Source organism: Hordeum vulgare, chromosome 5H (genome assembly GCF_904849725.1).
Source record: "Hordeum vulgare subsp. vulgare chromosome 5H, MorexV3_pseudomolecules_assembly, whole genome shotgun sequence".
Classification (NCBI taxonomy): Eukaryota; Viridiplantae; Streptophyta; class Magnoliopsida; order Poales; family Poaceae; genus Hordeum; species Hordeum vulgare.
The window spans coordinates 494,759,722-494,778,643 of NC_058522.1; the positions used below are offsets into that span (position 1 = coordinate 494,759,722).

At 43.7% G+C, this 18,922-nt stretch overlaps 1 protein-coding gene across 1 annotated transcript; it reads left to right on the forward strand.

Annotated features, from left to right (window-relative positions):
* Positions 1–8,528: 8,528 nt before the first annotated feature.
* LOC123399988 (DEAD-box ATP-dependent RNA helicase 7) lies at positions 8,529–12,752 on the forward strand. The gene is made up of 13 exons (XM_045094378.1): positions 8,529–9,061; positions 9,506–9,640; positions 9,723–9,863; positions 9,952–10,063; positions 10,175–10,245; positions 10,337–10,491; positions 10,583–10,694; positions 11,164–11,265; positions 11,339–11,571; positions 11,663–11,759; positions 11,839–11,933; positions 12,043–12,176; positions 12,316–12,752. Exons 1-13 carry the CDS (start codon positions 8,561–8,563, stop codon positions 12,516–12,518), a joined length of 2,091 nt encoding a protein of 696 aa, XP_044950313.1. The 5' UTR covers positions 8,529–8,560; the 3' UTR covers positions 12,519–12,752.
* Positions 12,753–18,922: the final 6,170 nt, after the last annotated feature.

The window sequence follows — 18,922 nt, forward strand, 5'->3', positions numbered from 1 at the left end:
GGGCCGTTTGGGACAGGGACAGGGAGATCATTATACTGGTACTGACTACTGATTTTATTTTCATAATTATAAAAAAAAATACTGATTTTATTTATTTTTTTATTTTTTGCGGGGGGGCCACTGACCACGGATTAGCACCTTCTGATTTGTTCTTCAGAAGAAGAAAAACGCCTTCTGATTCGTTTGGATTTATAAGCGAGTCGCGTGGAGATGGAGTGGAGATGTACCTCGTGTTACGTCAGTAGCCCTCGAAACAAAATGGGAATCGTGTCACGCGCGGATTTTTCTCGTGATGTAGCTGAGAGAGCAGGTCTGTGCCTGGGAGTTTGATGGTGGTTCATTCGCAGGTAAAAAAAAAAAAAAAGGACCAAGGCAGGGTTCCTATACGCCCTGTTTGTTTAATAAGTTCTAGGACTTTTTTAAATCTCAACTTATAAGTCATAAGTCCCTACTTGTTTGTTTACAGAGACTTATAAGTTCCGAGTCCCTACTTGTTTGTCTACAAGTACTTATAAGTCCATGTTGCACCTAATAATACACTTGTTCACATAACCTGCAGTCAACATGGATCGTCATCAGCCAAAGCGTACGGCACACAGGATAAGCACTGCTGCAACGAGGCAGAAACGGGGCAACGGAACGAACGGGACGGGGCGGTGACGAGGCGACGAACCGAGCCAGAAACGGGGCGACGGAACGAATGGGACGGGGCGACGAACCGAGGCAGAAACGGGGCGACGGAACTAATGGGACGGGGCGGCGACGGGGCGGCGGCGGCGATTGGACCGAGAGGCGGGGCGGCGGCGGCGATTGGACCGAGAGGCGGGGCGGCAACGGGGCGAGAGGCGGGGCGGGGGCGGCGATTGGACCGAGAGGCGGGGCGGCGGCGGCGATTGGACCGAGAGGCGGGGCGGCGGCGGCGATTGGCCCGAGAGGCGGGGCGGCAACGGGGCGAGAGGCGGGGCGGCGGCGCGATTGGACCGAGAGGCGGGGCGGCAACGGGGCGAGAGGCGGGGCGGGGGCGGCGATTGGACCGAGAGGCGGGGCGGCGTGCTTGGACCGAGCCACGAGCGACGTGGGGTAGGTCCGGCCCGGGATAAATCCCAATAAGCTCCTTCCTGAGAGTCTTATTTGATAAGTTCCAAATCACCACAATAAGTCCCATGTGTTTGGTTTAGGTGGGACTTATAGGGACTTTTTTAAGTCCCTAAATCAATAAGTCCCTGAAAACAAACACCCTCTACGTCTCGACTGATTTGTGATGGGTATGAAAAGGCCCGAGCGCGTCTTTTACGTCGGATCTAGCAGCACGGACTTATCTTAAATCTATCCCTATTAATAAAGGAGACTGCTACGCATCCATCGACGGATGTTTTATATACATCCGTCACCCGCACGACCGTACGATCGAGGCGAGCAGCCGTCCGATCCGCAGATGGATGCTCCGTCGGGCATCAGAAATTTCCTGAAACGGCGGTCAAGTTGCAGAAACAATCGTTTTGTTGCAAAAAAAATTAACTTTGGACCTAACAATTCCTGAAACAACTATCGAGTTTCAGAAACAATTTGCTTGTTGCAGGATTTTTTTCTTCGTTTTTGCTGGAGAATTTTTTGCAACAAAGGTCATGTTTCACGAATTTTTGCAACAAAGGTGAAGTTGCAGAACCACTACCTAGCGAGCAGGGAAACTCTTGGCGGCGGGGCGGCCTGCGAGCTCTAGGCGGCGGGGCGGCCGACGAGCTCTAGGCGGCGGGGCGGCCGGCGGGGCGGGCGGCGGGGCGGGCGGCGAGGCGACCGGCGGGGCGGCCGACGAGCTCTTGGCGGCGGGGCGGCCGGTGAGCTCTTGGCTTGCTTCCCGTGGAAGCCGTCGTCGCCATGCCTGGGTTCCCTCCTTCTGCAACTACTTCCAAGTTGCAGGAACAACGTCCTGAAACAATGGAGTTGTTTCACGAAACGGGTCACGGCTCGTCCGCCCGGCCACGTGGCGAACAAAGGAGGCGGTGGACGCGAAAGCAGGATCCGTTGGTTGAAAGGTAACGTTTCCCATTAATAAAGCATATATTGCTTCTATGGTACGTCATTAAAATTGCTATTAAAATTCTCTAATATTACCCACCAATGCCACCTATAAGTTATAAAAAACGTTTTGCAGGTAATTCTCGCATGGGCCGGCCCAAGCATAGGGACCAGCTATACTACGCTCTCCTCGTTGGAAAATAAGCACCACGCCCATTTGGGCCAGCCCATGGACAGGTGCCTGTTTTTTTAGTTTTTTAATTAATATTTATCTGTTACTTTTTAATTTTTTTCTATTTCAAATAAATCAACAAAAACTTTCGAAATTAAAAAATAAATATTTACATAAATGTTTGATAAAATATAAAATGTTTGCGAATTCAAAAATTGTTCAGGATTTTTGTAAAAAAATTGCATATTAAAAAATTCGTAATTTTGGAGAAAACATTCGTGAATAAAAAAAGTCCATCATTTTTAGCAATTTCTTTAATACAATTAAAAAAATGTTGGATAATTCAAAAAATGAATTATTCGCCAATTCCCAAGAAAATACTTGAAAACAGTTTGTAATATAAAATATTATTTGGAATTTTAAAAAAATGTTTATAAATAGTAAAAAATGTTCTTAATTTTAAAAATGTTCCCAAATTTGTAAAAATATTCACGAATGATCGAATGTATGGCGTTCAATAGTAATGCTTCTGAGTCTTTCAGATTATATACCCGAGTGAATTTTGAAGAATTAATTGTGATGATGGATCGGAATATTATACTATATTTTTTAAAATGTTTCTTGAAATTCAGAATAATTCTTTGAGTTACCAAGTTTTTTGATAACCATGATATTTTTTTAAAAATATGAACATTGTTTCAACTTGTGAATTATGAAAAAAAAAATCTTGCATTTGTGAACAAGTTTTCGAAATCATGTGATGAGATATGAACACAATATGGTCATTGCCATTGAAGATGGTGGTTTTTTTCTCCCGTTGCAACGCACGGGCCTTTTTGCTAGTTGCATCAAATTGATTAAATCCATCACCCTAATCATGCGTTCGTCCACCATTTTGCATGTCTGAGTTGTTGTCGTTGTTCATCCTTCCCCCTCGTCTATGCCACCAGCCTTCATTTGTCGTCCTAGATGGCGTCAACGTGTACCCTATCCTTCACCGATGTCATGGATGTTTCTTTGCTAACGTAAGCGGCGCAGGACAATGTGTGTGACTCGTCGCATCTCCAACGAGCATCGGAGGCGTCTAGTCTGTCCACCTCCTGTTCGATGGAATGATAAAGCAGGACAAGTACACTTTTTCTCCTTGTCGGACAATACCTTTGCATATGTCATTGAATCAATTAGCAATTAGTTGCATATACCGTTTCAATCATGATAATTTGAGGACAATATCATGTCAAACATGAGCAATGAGAATTAAGAACCTATCCAAACAGACTATGTCTTCGGCTATCCAACATGTCCTGCGTTTGAAGTTGGGGCAACATCAAACCCCACAAGGAAAGAAAGGTGCTGGAATTTTATCTATTTTGGGCCAGCCTAACAATAATTTTAGAAATTCATAATAAATCCTACAAGCACACTCAGCTCATTCGTGTAAGGCAAGAGTTGATAAAGTTTAGTCTCACATTGATAGTTTAGTGGGAGTTGGACCTCCTTACAAGGGATGATGTTTCCACACATGTATGAGCTTGACAACAAGAAAGACATACATGCGCGCTCTTCCTCTTCCGCCACCGCCCGCCTCGTCGCGAAGCGCCGCGCCGCGCCTTGGGTTGCGGGAATGAGCCGAACTAAAGTTTTGTCGCGTATGACTGGTATATGAAAGGTCACTCGGAAGCCGAAAGTTTTTGTTGTAGTGGAGATTGAACACGAACGATGCACCTTTTCAGTTGTTGTTTGTTCATTTCATGTCCCTCGTTCTCTTCGAGTCCTATACGGAAGAAGGGCGATAAGGTTTTTGGGGAGCGCTCAGCACGACTACTGGCTTTCATCAGGGACACCGACGACCACTTCTCGGACGACAACTTCTTCCCCGACGTCGACCACCTCTTCGGTAACATGGCCAATGACAACGCCAACACCAAGTCTGCTCTTGTTGCAACTCAGTACATGCTCGTGTTCCTTTCGTTTGAGTTTCCGCCGCAACTTCTTGCTCTAGTTTCTCTTCTAGATATGTTATGTTTCTGCTCATCTTTTCAGATGCCTTCTTGCATATATAGAACAACTTTATATATGTTTTCTTCTAGATCATATGTGCACATATCTTTTACTGTCTCATATTTATTTTACCTGCCTTGTTTCATCTCTATTAAGGTAGTCATGTTTTATCTACTTTTTCTATTAATAGAATCTTATGGTAAATTGCTCATATTTCCAACAATCCAAAAACCTTATAATAGGCAATTTACCCCGACTGGTTTTGTTGCTTCCATGAGACCTCCTATGTTTGAGGGTATCCACTATAACAGGTGGCGCGTGAGAGTCATTCTATAGTTTCAAACCATGAGCTGCTATGACGCTACTCTTGGCAAACTTGAAGGAGATTGTGATGCTCGACAGGAACAAGCTTTTCAGAAAATGGATACCCTGTTTAAGGCCACTCTCTTGAGTGTTCTTGGTGTGAACATGGTTGATGCTTATGCGTCAATTGATAATGGAAAAGATATATGGGATGCACTCGAGGCCAAGTTTAGGGTCTCGGATGCTGGCACTGAGTTGTACATCATGGAACAATTCTATGACTACATGATGACTGAAGAGAGCTCCGTGGTTGAGCAAGCTCACGAGATACAATCATTTGCTAGAGAACTTGAGCACTTCAATTGTATGCTACCGGACAAGTGTGTTGTCGGAGGCATCATCACTAAGTTTCCTCCGTCGTGGAGGAACTTTACTACCTTACTGAAGCATAAGAGGAGGAATTTTCCGTTTTGGATCTCATTAGCACTCTTGATGTGGAAGGAAAGGCGAGAGCAAAAGACACACATGCTCGAGGTATTGAGGGAGGATCTAGTGCCAATCTCGTACAAAAGAAAAACTTCCAGCCCCACAATTTCAAGAACAAGGGCAAGTTTGATGGTAAGGGAAAGTTAGATGGGAAGAATAAGGCTTCGTAGCACACCAACTTCAAGAAGAAGACTGACAAGAAGAAAGGTGTTTGTCATGTCTAGGGAGATCCTTATCATTGGGCAACCAGCTGCCCTAACCGTTATGACGAGCGTCAACATGGGAAAGGCGACAAGACCGCTAGTGTTGTCATTGGTGACACTGACGTGAAGGATGCTGGGTATGGTATATTTTTCACTATTCTTTCAGTATGTCATTTCCCCGATTGGTTGGTTGACACGGGTGCTAATGTGCGTGTATACGGTGATATTTCCATGTTTTCGTCTTATTAGACCGTAGGGACTTCCGTCGTGCTGATGGGCAACAATTCAAGTGCTTATGTTCGTGGTGTTGGCACGGTCGATCTGAAGTTTACTTCGGGGAAGATCGTGCGGCTGAATAATGTGCATTTTGTCCCCTCCGTCAATAAAAATCTTGTTAGCGGATCTCTTCTGTGTAGAGATGGCTACAAGCTTGTCTTTGAGTCAAATAAATTTGTAATATCCAAGTATGGAACTTTTGTTGGTAAAGGCTATGAGTCATGAGGCCTGTTCCGTTTATCCTTGACATATATTTGCAATAAAGTTGTCAATCATGTTTGCAACAATAGTGAATCAAATGTGTGGCATTCGCGTCCCGTGTCATGTTAATTTTGGTTGCATGTCGCGACTAGCCAAATTGAACTTAATCCCTAGTTTCACCACTATCAAGGGATCTAAGTGTCAAGTTTGTGTGCAAGCTAAGCAACCTTGTAAGTCTCACACGACTCCCGAAACAAGAAACCTTGCACTACTAGAGCTCATACATTTAGATATATGTAAAATGAATGGCATTTTGACGAAAGGTGGAAAGAAATATTTCATGACATTAATTGATGACTCCACTAGATACTGCCAAGTGTATCTTCTAAAATCTAAGGATGAGGCTTTGAACTATTTCAAGATATATAAAGCTGAAGCGGAAAACCAACTTGATCGAAAGATCAAGAGGCTTAGGTTCGATCGTGGCGGAGAGTATTTCTCAAATGAATTTGATTCTTTCTGTGCGAAACATGGTATAATCCATGAGAGGACGCCTCCCTATTCACCTCAGTCAAATGGGATAGCCGAAAGAAAGAACCGTACACCAACTTATTTGGTTAACGTCATGTTAGACACATCGGGTCTCTCCAAGGCATGGTGGGGGGAGGCGATATTGACTACATGTCATGTCCTAAACCGAGTTCCCACAAAGAACAAAGAGATAACTCCATTCGAGGAATTGGAGACAAAAAGGTTAAAACTCTCTTATCTACGGACCTAGGGTTGTTTGACGAAAGTCAATGTGCCAATTCCGAAGAAGCGCAAGCTAGGACCAAAAATTGTGGATTGTGTTTTCCTGGGATATGCTTTTCATATCATTGGATATAGATTATTGGTTGTAAAATCTGAGGTATCTGACATGCATGTCGGTACAATCATAGAGTCGAATGATGCGAATTTCTTCGAAGATATCTTTCCCATAAAGGATATGTCTACCTCATCTAATCAGGAGAAGCCTAATTCATCGAATCATGAATTAGTTACAATTACTGAACCTACCATTTCGATGGAACACTTTGAAATTATGTGGAGGAGAACAATGAAGTTCCTACGAGGAGCAAGAGACATAGGACTGCAAAGTCCTTTGATGATGATTTTCTTGTGTATCTCATAGATGACACTCCCAGTTCTATTTCATAGGCCTATGCATTTGAAGATGTTGACTACTAGAAGGAAGTGGTCCGTAGTGAGATCATGCACCCCTTCACTGCTGTGGCCATAATCGTAACTACATTCGGCTTCAGGTGCAGTCACCGGCTTCAGCACGGGGAGCAGTAAGGCGGCAGGATTATATCCCTTGCGCCCGCAAGCTTTTAACACTGCACCCACTGGTCGTCCCGCTCTATGTGCTTCAGATAAAAGTAAATATTTGAACTCGACCGGGTCCATAATGCATGAACACCGATGGTATGTGTTTCAATATTAAACCCTAAACATCCGGCCAGCCATTATGTCAACTGACTAATAGACCATGTTTCACGGGAAGTCACTCGCACCTCAATGTATTGAAATTCACTAAGATCACCTCCCATCTCATTTGTTTGAACAGTAGCAGGACCATAGTGAAAAACCTAACTTCACTAAATCAGACATCTCTGTTGACTTCAAAAATTATTCAACAAGGACAAAATTTAGAAAAGGGACAAACCTAATTTTTCCGAATCAACTAAAAATTAGAAGACCTAAATATATTTTCCAGATCTACCGGAGCGGCTAAAATGATTAAACAACTTAATTGACATTTTCCGAATTAACTAAAAATTATAAAACCTAAATATATTTCCCAAATCTACCGGAGCATCTAAAAGTTATTCAACAACGCCATGGGAACAAATGTTGAATTTTACCCTTGAAGCGTGCGAAGGAACGATAAACGACGAACGACGAACACCACCACCTCCAACTCCATCACAACCACAACCTTCACCCACACTCCACCACCCCCCCGCCACCACCACCTCCACCTCAACCTCCACCACCAGCACCAAAAAATGGTCAACACAACCAGTACGAACTACCCCATCGCGAGTGGGACGAATGGTTTGACTGCCCTAACCCTATACAATACAAGTATGGTGGAAAATGTGAGAAAAAACGTCTAGGATTTAGTGTAGAGATGAGAGAGTTTTCGGATGGGAAGAGAAGAAAGAGGAGAAGGAGAGAAAGAAAGAGATAACGAGGAGGAGGAGGAGGAGGAAGAAGGGGAGGGAGGTAGTTGGCTCCGGCCTCGCCAAGGTCGAAAAGCCTATCGGTCACGCCAAGGCCGACTCGTCACCATCCTGACCGAGTTGGCGGGAGCGACGTGGCCCGGCCAATAATCGGCTACCACGTGGCCGACTAGGGGCGCTCGGCTACTGCTAGGCCGACTGAAGCGGCTTCGATTAGGCTGAGGCCGTTATATTTTTGTTTTTTTAAATGATGCAATATTTTTAAAAACAATAAAAAAGTGCAATATTTTAAAAAAATTAGCATGCTCTAAAGGGTGCCCGAGGAACCGCTCTAAGCAGGAGACAGGTCCCACGCATTCCACCGTGGACGATTCACGAAACACAACGGCCCCTCTCATAAAAGGAAGAAAAAAAAAAAACAAAACGCAACGGCCACGCATGCCGCAAAATATCTCCACCGCTTGGCCGGTGGCGCCCCACCTGTCATCACCTCCGGCGAACAACCCCCTGTCCCCACCTGTCAGCGACACACGGCCTAGGGTTTCATCCCCCGCGTCGTAACTACATAAACCTCTCGACCGCGGACCTCTCCTCCCCCTCTTTTCCCGGCTGCGCATCCCTTGCCAGCCTCCCACCCTCCCCACCCCCCCGCCGCCGCCGCCCCCGCCCCGTCGATGCCTTCCATCGCCGCCGTCCCTGAGCCCATGGCCGTCGACGACTCCGCCTCCAAGAAGGCCAAGCGCAAGCAGCTCAAGGCCGAGGCCGCCGCCGCCGAGGCAGCCGCCGCCGCCGCCGCCGCCTCCGGCAAGAAGGAGAAGAAGGACAAGAAAGACAAGAAGCGGAAGATCAAGGAGCCGGCCTCCTCCGACGAGGAGGGCCAGAGCAGCACCAGCTCCGAGTCGGAGCCGGCGCCCGCCGCCAAGAAGGCCAAGAAGGAGAAGAAGGACAAGAAGGCCAAGGCCGAGGAGCCGGCCAACGACGATGGGGAGCTCACCGCCAGCGGCGAGGAGGAGGAGCCCGCCGACCCCAACGCGCTCGCCAACTTCCGGATTTCCGAGCCGCTCAAGGACAAGCTCAAGTCCAAGGGCATCAACGCGCTCTTCCCCATCCAGGCCACCACCTTCGGCCTCGTCCTCGACGGCAAGGACCTTGTCGGCCGGGCGCGCACCGGACAGGTCAGTGTTCCTCTCATCCTCTTGTCTCATTTGGCTGGTTGATTTGTCACTTGATTGATTGATTTAGAGTAGGAACTAGGTGTAGCTAGGTTATACTGTAGTTTCCTCTGCGCTTACATTGTTTTAAAGAGAATAAATCTCTAATTTGTGACCATGATCATTGCTAGAATTCCATGGATTAGAGGAGAATGGTTGTTCCTGTTTCGGAATGGCACGCCTTTTGTTCACATGGGACAGTTTTATGCAATTATTGTTATTAGGAAAGTGGTAATATTTAACAGTAGTTCATAAGGTCTGTGCAGTGCAACATTGCTTGTAGTTATCGTTCTAGGTGTTCTTTCTGACCCTAAGAAGCAACCATTTTGGCGGCCTAGACATGAGGATCAGTTTGTGTTTGTGCCCATGTGATCTTTCCTAAAAAAACTGTTTTCATGTTGATTGTAGGGGAAAACGCTTGCTTTTGTTCTACCCATATTGGAATCATTGGTTAATGGGCCACACAAGGCAACCAGAAGGACTGATTACGGCAGGCCTCCGAGCGTTTTGGTTCTGCTGCCAACCAGAGAGCTAGCCAATCAGGTATGCACTACTTTCTGATTCTCAAGGAAGATAGATCCTTCCTCTAAATCCTCTGTGATCTGATATTCCCAACAAAATTCAGGTGCATGCTGACTTCGAGTTCTATGGTGGAACATTTGGGCTCTCTACATGCTGTGCTTATGGAGGTTCCCCCTATCGCCCTCAAGAGAATGCATTGAGAAACGGGGTTGACATTGTTGTTGGGACTCCTGGCCGTGTCAAGGTACTTTTCCGCTATGTTGATCCTGGTTCATTTGCTCTATATCTCTCTTAATTTGTTCTAATGCTCGCTACATCACTTCCTTGAGCAGGATCTTATTCAAAAGAACAAACTCAACTTGTGGTGCTTGAAATTCCGTGTCCTTGATGAGGCTGATGAAATGCTTAACATGGGGTTTAAGGACGATGTTGAGCTTATTCTTGGTATGTCTACATCCTTGTAATACTACTAGGTGTTCTTTCTACGAAGTTGTCTGTATGGTGTCGCATCTAACTTGCCCAACTTAATCCAAATTCCTTCACTGTTTTAAACAGGCAAGGTTGAAGATGTTACTAAAGTACAGACGCTTCTGTTCAGTGCTACTCTACCTGATTGGGTAAAGAAGGTATGAACCACTTTGGCAAGATATGGTACTTCTGTTGATAATCTTCTTCTTGACAAGCATGTGAACTGACTATACTGTGGAATGATTGTAGCTCTCAATGAGCTTCCTGAAAGCCGACAGGAAAACAGTTGATCTTGTTGGCAATGAGAAAATGAAAGCTAGTGCATCTGTTAGGCATCTTGCTCTTCCTTGCAACAAGGCCGCAAGGTCACAGATTATTCCAGACATCATAAAATGCTACAGCCAGTATGTACTTCTACCAAATGATCATCCTGTTCGCAGATAGACTAATGCAAACCTCACAAGTTCTTACTGTATTTTTAATCTCTGGTTTCAGTGGAGGACGTACCATTATTTTCACCGAGACAAAAGAATCTGCATCTGAGCTCTCTAGTTTGATTCCTGGATCCCGTGCCCTGCATGGAGATATCGCACAAGCTCAACGTGAAGTAAGTGATTCGGTTTTGACCATGCTCATGCCCAATGTGCTTGAAGTGAGCTAATGTGCTGTTCCTCTGCAATTTTTGTAACTAACATATTTTGATTGAGCTCTATCAGAATATATCATTTATGTTATGTATGCCAGTTGAGCTGGATATTATAGTATTTAAGAGTCCTGATTCCAGTGCTACCTCTGTCACAGTTAGAAGGCACGCACGTGTACCTAGGTTGTTAATTTGCCTGATATAAAATATATTGTTTAATATAAAAATTATATCATTAGAAAATAGAACATCTAAAGTTTTTAATGATATATATTTTTAAATATATGCTTATCATTAAATTGGTCAAATTAACGACCTAAGTACACGTGCCGGACTTATAAACTGAGATGGAGGGAGTAGTTTGCTTGTTCATCCATTTGTAATGTGCTTTTAACTATCAAACACAGCTACTGATTACCGGATTATTATGCAGGTCGTCATTGCTGGATTTAGGAGCGGGAAGTTCCTTGTTTTGGTTGCTACAAATGTGGCAGCAAGAGGCCTTGACATTAATGATGTGCAGCTTATCATTCAGGTATACTAATAACTGCCGTTTATTAACTTCTCTGAGAATTAGCTCTGTCACTGATCATATTCCAAATCTCTAGTGTGAACCTCCACGTGATGTTGAAGCCTACATACATCGGTCAGGTCGGACAGGGAGGGCTGGCAATACTGGCATTGCAGTCATGCTTTTTGATCCCAGATATAAATTCGGTGTGAGCAGAATAGAGAGGGAGTCTGGGGTGAAGTTTGAACATATATCTGCACCGCAGCCTACTGATGTGGCACAATCTGCTGGCAATGAAGCAGCAGAGGCCATTTCAAGTGTTTCTGACAGGTAATGTATTTTAACTCGTTAATATCTGGGCTAAACAGTTTCTGTGTTAGATTGAATTGTGTCATTAACTATGTGGGTGGATACAATGCAGTGTTATTCCTGTTTTTCGGCAACAAGCAGAGGAACTGCTAAGCTCCTCCAGCATGTCTGCAGTCGATCTACTAGCCAAAGCACTGGCAAAGGCAGTTGTAAGTCTGTTTATAGTTTTATATTTGTACTGTTACCCTTAGTGTTGATGGGTTAATTAACAAAAAATGTGTTCCTCAGGGCTACACTGACATAAAGAAGAGATCTTTGCTTTCATCTATGGAGAACCATACTACGTTACACCTTCAAACTGGCAGATCGATGTATACACCATCGTGAGTAACTACTGTGCTTGCAAGTTTTGGGTTTTATGTCTTGTTGGATCTTGAATTGCTTCGATCTTTTTGGATTTTGAATTGATTTGAAAATGTATTTTGTGTGCAGGTTCGTCATTAGTACATTGAAAAGGTTCATGCCAGAAGATAGGCTTTCAAGCGTACATGGTATAACCCTCACTTCTGACGGGACAAGCGCTGTATTTGATGTTCCTTCAGCAGAGGTTCAAGATTACATTCAAGGTATACTCTTTTTACGCTGTTTGGTTTGTGCTGTTGTAATTTACGTCTGACTGAATTTACATTCGAATGCGTTTCACGTTGTTTGTGTATTGGGTATTGCAACCTCAGCTGCTCAAAATTGCTTCATGTTTGCTTGCAGGCGCGGAGAACGCAGCCGGGTTGACAATTGATGAAGTGAAGCAACTGCCAGCCTTGCAAGAGAGGGAGCAGTCCAAGGGTAACTTTGGTGGGTCGAGGTTTGGCCGTGGAGGTGGTGGAAGGAGATTCGGCGGGGGCGGAGGCGGGCGATTTGGTGGTGGAAGAGGCAGGGGAGGCGGTGGTGGGAGGTTTAACAGGAGGTGAAGATCTATAAGAGTATAATCTATTTTTGACGGGAGTTTGAGAGATGAAAGAAGGCACAGGGAATCGTCAAAGTTTTGACTGCGCCGTGTATCCGGGTTTTTGTTTTGTTTTATTTGTTAGTGCTTTGCCCCCGAGATTATGACGATCAAGCTTGCCAAACTGAAACAGTGTAAAATATTTGATCTGATACTCAGCCGCTGTTATGAAGGAGTATACTTCGATGTTGTGTTGTTTTGAGACATGCAGCCTCAGTTATCAGCTCTTATAAGTACAAGTCTATTTTTGAATGCAATTCTGTTTTTTGGTCTTCCCATGGAGCAAGTTGATTTCTTTCAAAAGTACTATCTATTTTGTACCAAAATTAAAAAGCATATGTTGAAATTAAAAATAACCAAAAATTGCGCCCCGCTAGAGGCCGGTCGGCCGGCGAGGGGCCGAAGAGGACCGGGTGGCCAAAGAGCCTGCCGGTCCATGGTTGGTTGAAAAAGATCCGTCAGCCTTCAGGAGGCCGAAGAGCCCATAGATAAAGCCCCCACTCCTTCCTTTCTGTTCTGACCATATTTTTCTTTTTTCCCGTCCTCCAGGCTCCCCAGCTTCATCTCTCACTCTCGTTGCTATCTGGTGCTTTCATGCATCGATCTCCATCTCTCACTCTCGTTGCTATCTGGTGCTTTCATGCATCGATCTCCATCTCTCACTCTCGTTGCTATCTGGTGCTTTCATGCATCGATCTCTTCGTTTGTTCACCCATTTTTTATCCAATCCGTGTAAATAATAGATCAGGTCTATGGTATTTTTTGTTCTTCCAACTCTCGTTGCTATCTGGTGCTTTCATCCCTGCATCGATCTTTTTGTTCGTTCACCCATTTTTGTATCCAATCCGCGTAAATAATAGATCAGGGCTATCTCCACAGGTCTATGGTATTTTTTGTTCTTCCAACTCAATCAAATGTTAACTTTCAACTCGGTTGTCAATTCAGTTCTTATTGGTCATCATTAGTTTGCAGGTAAATGGCTTGCCTATTTTGTTGAGCTGTAGGTGACCCTTGTTCTTCCTTTTATTCCGGTGCGTTTGTATTCACTGTTGTGCTGGATCGATGTTCAAGGCGGGTTGTAAGATTCTATATCTTGTTTATCTATGGCATATGGTTGATGTTGTTTTGGTTGGAATGTATTCGAATGCTTTTGTTTATATGATTATGATGTTTGTTTCCATTCTTGTTGTAGTATGTTCCGTGCAGTGTTAGATCACATCTTGCTCGGTACATTGAGGAGTGCAGAGCTTTAGCTATTCGGAGGGGTGACACATACATTGATCTTGCTCTTCACAACAGTGAAGGTAACTTATACCATGTTCTGTTTAGACATGGTCGGATGAGCAGTAAATTCCATGATTCTTCGTGGAAGGAACTTGTGAACATCATCTTGCGGAACAACCACATAATATATGCCTCTAGGGATAGGTCAAATTGTGCCTCTGACAACTCAACGTTGGGATATCCTAAGGAGACAATCTGAAACTGGCTCAACCACCTAAAATGAGGCCCGTGACGATCGTTGTCTAGTACCGTAGTAGTTGGCACCGCAGCCAGAAAATGGGCCTGCATCGATGCTAGCCAACCAGTTTCTACCTCTAAAGGACCTTTGACAGCACCGGCCAGAGATAATCCCAACAAGTAAGATACATCGTGTAAAGTTGGCGCCATCTCTCCTCAGGGAAAGTGAAATGTATGTGTGTCTCGTCTCCATATATCTACGAAGCAGGTAAGGAGCGACGTGTCGTAAGAGAAACGTGTAACTTGCCTCTTGTGTAACTCTATTGGTTCACCTGCCTCATCCAATTCCGGATAATGAACCCACTCATCCAATGTACCCTCAACCAGGCGTGCCAAGGGTATAAGTCGAGCTCAACTTAACCTATAAAATAAATAGAATGTAGCATAGAGTTAACGGCTATCAAAAGGATGTCAAACATAGTAAGTCATTATACCGACACATGCCTATCAACCCATGCAGGGTGTATCATCCAGTTAGACTTTGGGGTGCGAGTGATAAACACGTCTAAGTTCGTGCCAGATTTCATAAGTGCGCCTCGGTGCCCTCTATCGATATTACCATTAAGAAACGGATACGAAGCCATATCTGCAATTACAACATTTTCACCTGTCACACATTGCCAACTTCTCATTATTCGCAACGAACAAATTTATACTAAAATAAACCTACGTACACTAAATAAACCTACACTAAAATAAACCTACACTAAAATAAACCTAACTAAATAAACATATACTAAAAATGACTACACTAAGTAAACTAAATAAACTTACACTACCAACACATACACTAAAATGACTACACTACATAAACTAATTTTACGCACAATAAAAAATAACTTAAACTAAAAAAAATCGATATAACTTCGACGCGTGTGTCCCCTTCTTCTTCCTCTCCACCACACCACCTCCTCAGCATCTACACCTCCAGCACCCCACCATGGCTCCTCCAAACGAACAAAAAACTACCCCATGACACAAAATGAGACCTTAGGCCGGTGGAGATGGGTATGATCTATTGTTTCAACGGATTGAATAGAAAATGGGTAGAGGATGGAGGAGATCGGAGGGGGGGGGGGGGCAAAATCGGTTTTGAAAACAAGAGAGAGAGGATGAGCCAGAGGAGGAAGAAGGTACCGGGCGGTCGGCCTTTTCCAAGGGCACTTCGTCCTCCTGGAGGCCGACATGTCCTCTTCGGCCAGTCGTGGGCCGACGGCAGGCTCTTTGGCCACGAGTGGGCCGACCGGCCCTCTTCGGCCTCCCGCCGGCCGACAGGCCCTCCTTCGGCCCACCAGAGGTCGACAAGGTGCTAGTTTTGGTTATTTTTAATTTCGACATATGTTTTTCTATTTTGGTATAAAATAGGTAGTACTTTAAAAAAAAAATCGAGCAAGTGGTAGTTCTTCTTCACATGTCCATATGTGTGGCAGTGTCGAGTTTGCTTGTGACCCGACACTGCATTTTGTAGAGGTGGCAATGTTTATGGAATTCTGAACGAAACCTCTTTTGTCACTGGGTGAGCTGTCGCTTGCGCAGTTATAGCAGTAGCGCACCGCTTTGATGCTGCACTGTTGTTTTTTGAGACGGAGGCAAAAGATTTGCCTCAACGGTTAATTAAAAGTAAGAGAATTGCCTACTTAATTTTTGGAATATCATGCGAAAATCAGTACAAATAATCTAAAAGCATACTATAGTGGAGTTCCACACAAGAACACCTATCCTTCTTGCTTTTGTTTCTCTTTGCTATCTCTTTAATGGGTTGACTTCCTTGATAAATGTGTGGCTGATGATACCGCTTCCGGTAAAACAAGTGGCTACCTCCTCAAGCAGCACCATTGTTGCCGGCCAACAGTCCCAAGGCCATCAGTCTTCTGTTAGGCGTTGGTTAAGGGCCAGTTCTTTCCGTCTCATGATTCTCTAGAATCTGATTATAAGAAACTGCACGTAGAATCACATGCCCACGGAAACTGTCCACGAACTCATGTGTCCAGTTTTTTTCTAAGATTCTAGTATGTGATTGTTGTATGAGTTGTATGTCCTTAGATTTTATCATCGATCACATGTTTGCACCGTAGAAATCAATATACAATTTTGTTACCAATGAAATTCTTAAATAATAATTCTCACACATGTAGCATGAGCTAACATGGTCCATACGTCTCCATAATCATTTATCTTGCCACATCATACATATAATATGAGCGAAATCTTTTTGGATTTTTTGACATATTTTTTATCTTTTAGATAAAACCCCCATTAAAAATATTTTTTTATCATTAAATCCGTCCCGACGAGATCTTCAAAACCAGATCCCATATTGATATATTTCGACGTTCTTTTTTTGGGGCCAAAAGTTGCAATGATGTTTACATTGAAGTTGTCATAGTGTTTACAATAAAGTTTCCACGACATGTTACATCTAGTTTTTTCTTCTATATTTGAAACTACCATTGTATTTCAAGTACTTTTCATGGTGATTTTTATTAGTTGACCATGAAATTTTTTAGTAATTAACCATGGTAAATTTAATTAATGGTTCACGGCAATTTTTAGTAATTTATCATGGCAAATTGAGTTTATAGATCATGACAATTTTAGTATTTTCACCCTGAAAATTTTAGTATTTTGAACTTAGAAAATATTTTTTGTATAAACCATGTCAAATTCTAGTGCATGTATCATGAAAATCTTAAGTAATTCACCATGGCAATTTTAGTTTATGGCACATGACAAATTTGAGCCATTGACTATGAATTTTTAAAGTAATTGACGACGTATTTATTTTTTATTTTTGAACCATGCCAGAATTATTTCATGGATCATGGCAAATTTTAGATTCTATCATGACAAGTTTACTTTCTTAATTCCTTTTTTGTAACATGGCAAAATTTACATTAAACATAGAAGAAAAAATAGTTGAAATATATAACATCAACTTTAGTGTAATCATGATGAAAATTTATGTGCAATAGATGTGGCAACTTTTACTCTAAAGAAGTCATCAAAACATATTGATACGAGATCTAGTTTCGAAGATCTCACCGCGACGAATTTAATGATGAAAACGGTTTTTCAGTTGAAATTTTTATTTAAGAGATAAAATATTTTAAAAACTGAAAACATGAAAGATTTGTGCTAACGTCATTAATTTTATCACTTGTGCATGCATGCCATGACATGGGCCAATCTGTGATCATATGGCGTGGTCGGATGTTGCTCCCACCATACGTGTGGTGGTTATCGGTGTCCGTCAAATAAGCAAACAATCTTTTTGACCTTGCATATTTTTTAATCGAAGAAAAAAGGGTGAGAAAAGAGATATGAGAGTGAGACAGACAATTCTTACAAAAAATGACAGAGATGCGTCCATATATGCCGATTCTCAAATATACCACTGATTGTGACGATTCCCAGGGAAGAAACGAGTTCTTTTGTGATTTTGATTCCCCGGGCCGTGATTCTTCATAATCGACCCAAAAGAACTGGCCCAAGTGGTCATCCCCTTTGTGAGCCATCGTTCCATGTTGCAAAACCGTTGCCTTGCAACATCGAATGTGGCATCAGAGCTATAGTGATGCCGTTTGCAACACCGTCACTGAAGCATTGATGTCTTCGCTCCGACACAACTTGTGTCGGTTGGCTCACCACAACCATCGTCATGCTTTTTGCTGGCCAGCTTCCCGTGAAATACCGACAAGGTCTCGTAAGGGCAATTTGCAATGACGCCCGTGAAAAGCACTGGCGGTGGCGGGTCACCTCCTTTGTTGTAGCTCGCGGCGGTCCTACCAGCATCGACCGCCAACTCGCGGGAATCCCTTTTCCATCCCTTGTAACATCGAGCCCTAGGGAGGAGCGATGGCCGATCGGGCCTTGCAACAATGGCTACAACGTCTAGTGGTTTCCCGTGGCTGGACGGGGACAGAAGAAAGAAGCTTGCAGCAGTGGTGACAACTGACTTGCCGATGTTTGCCTGATCTGAAGGAAGTGAAAATAGATTGTGGTGAGGGGGAAGAAAGGATGTGCGTTGTTAGGTGAGAAGACGAAGGGGAGATGGGAAAACAATCAACGTTTCTTGAGCGAGCCTCCCGAAGATGATAATGTGGACAACTGCATGGGACCCACAGAATATCTGTCGTGATCGAGAGGCGGTATGCGGTTGAGGCTGCGTGTTTCCCTTTTCAGCCCCAAACGTTAAGATACGAATTTTGAAGGTATCCATCTAAGAAAACATCGACAATGTTGTGTGTGATGACCCACAAGTATAGGGGATCAATCATAGTCCTTCCGATAAGCAAGAGTGTCGAACCCAACGAGGAGCAGAAGGATCTGACAAGTGGTTTTCAGCAAGGAAATATCTGCAAGCACTGAAATTGTCGGTAACAAGTGATTGTGTGGTGAGATGATTCGTAGCAAGCAACAAGTAACAAAAGTAGCAACGTGCAACAAAGTGGTCCAATCCCTTTTGTAGCAAGGGACAAGCCTGGACAAAGTCTTATAGGAGGAAAAACGCTCCCGAGGATACACGGGAATTTCTGTCATGCTAGTTTCATCATGTTCATATGATTCGAATTCGTTACTTTGATAGTTTGATATGTGGGTGGACCGGCGCTTGGGTACTACCCTTACTTGGACAAGCATCCCACTTATGATTAACCCCTCTCGCAAGCATCCGCAACTATGAAAGAAGAATTAAGACAAAGTCTAACCATAGCATTAAACTAGTGGATCCAAATCAGCCCCTTGCGAAGCAACGCATAAACTAGGGTTTAAGCTTCTGTCACTCTAGCAACCCATCATCTACATACTACTTCCCAATGCCTTCCTCTAGGCCCAAATAATGGTGAAGTG

Bases quoted from the DNA above. Each gene is read 5' to 3' on its own strand.
- LOC123399988 (XM_045094378.1), top strand. From the start codon at position 8,561: ATGCCTTCCATCGCCGCCGTCCCTGAGCCCATGGCCGTCGACGACTCC. The intron at 11,266-11,338 runs GTATACTAATAA...CCAAATCTCTAG, and splicing joins ATGTGCAGCTTATCATTCAG to TGTGAACCTCCACGTGATGT. The intron at 12,177-12,315 runs GTATACTCTTTT...GTTTGCTTGCAG, and splicing joins GGTTCAAGATTACATTCAAG to GCGCGGAGAACGCAGCCGGG.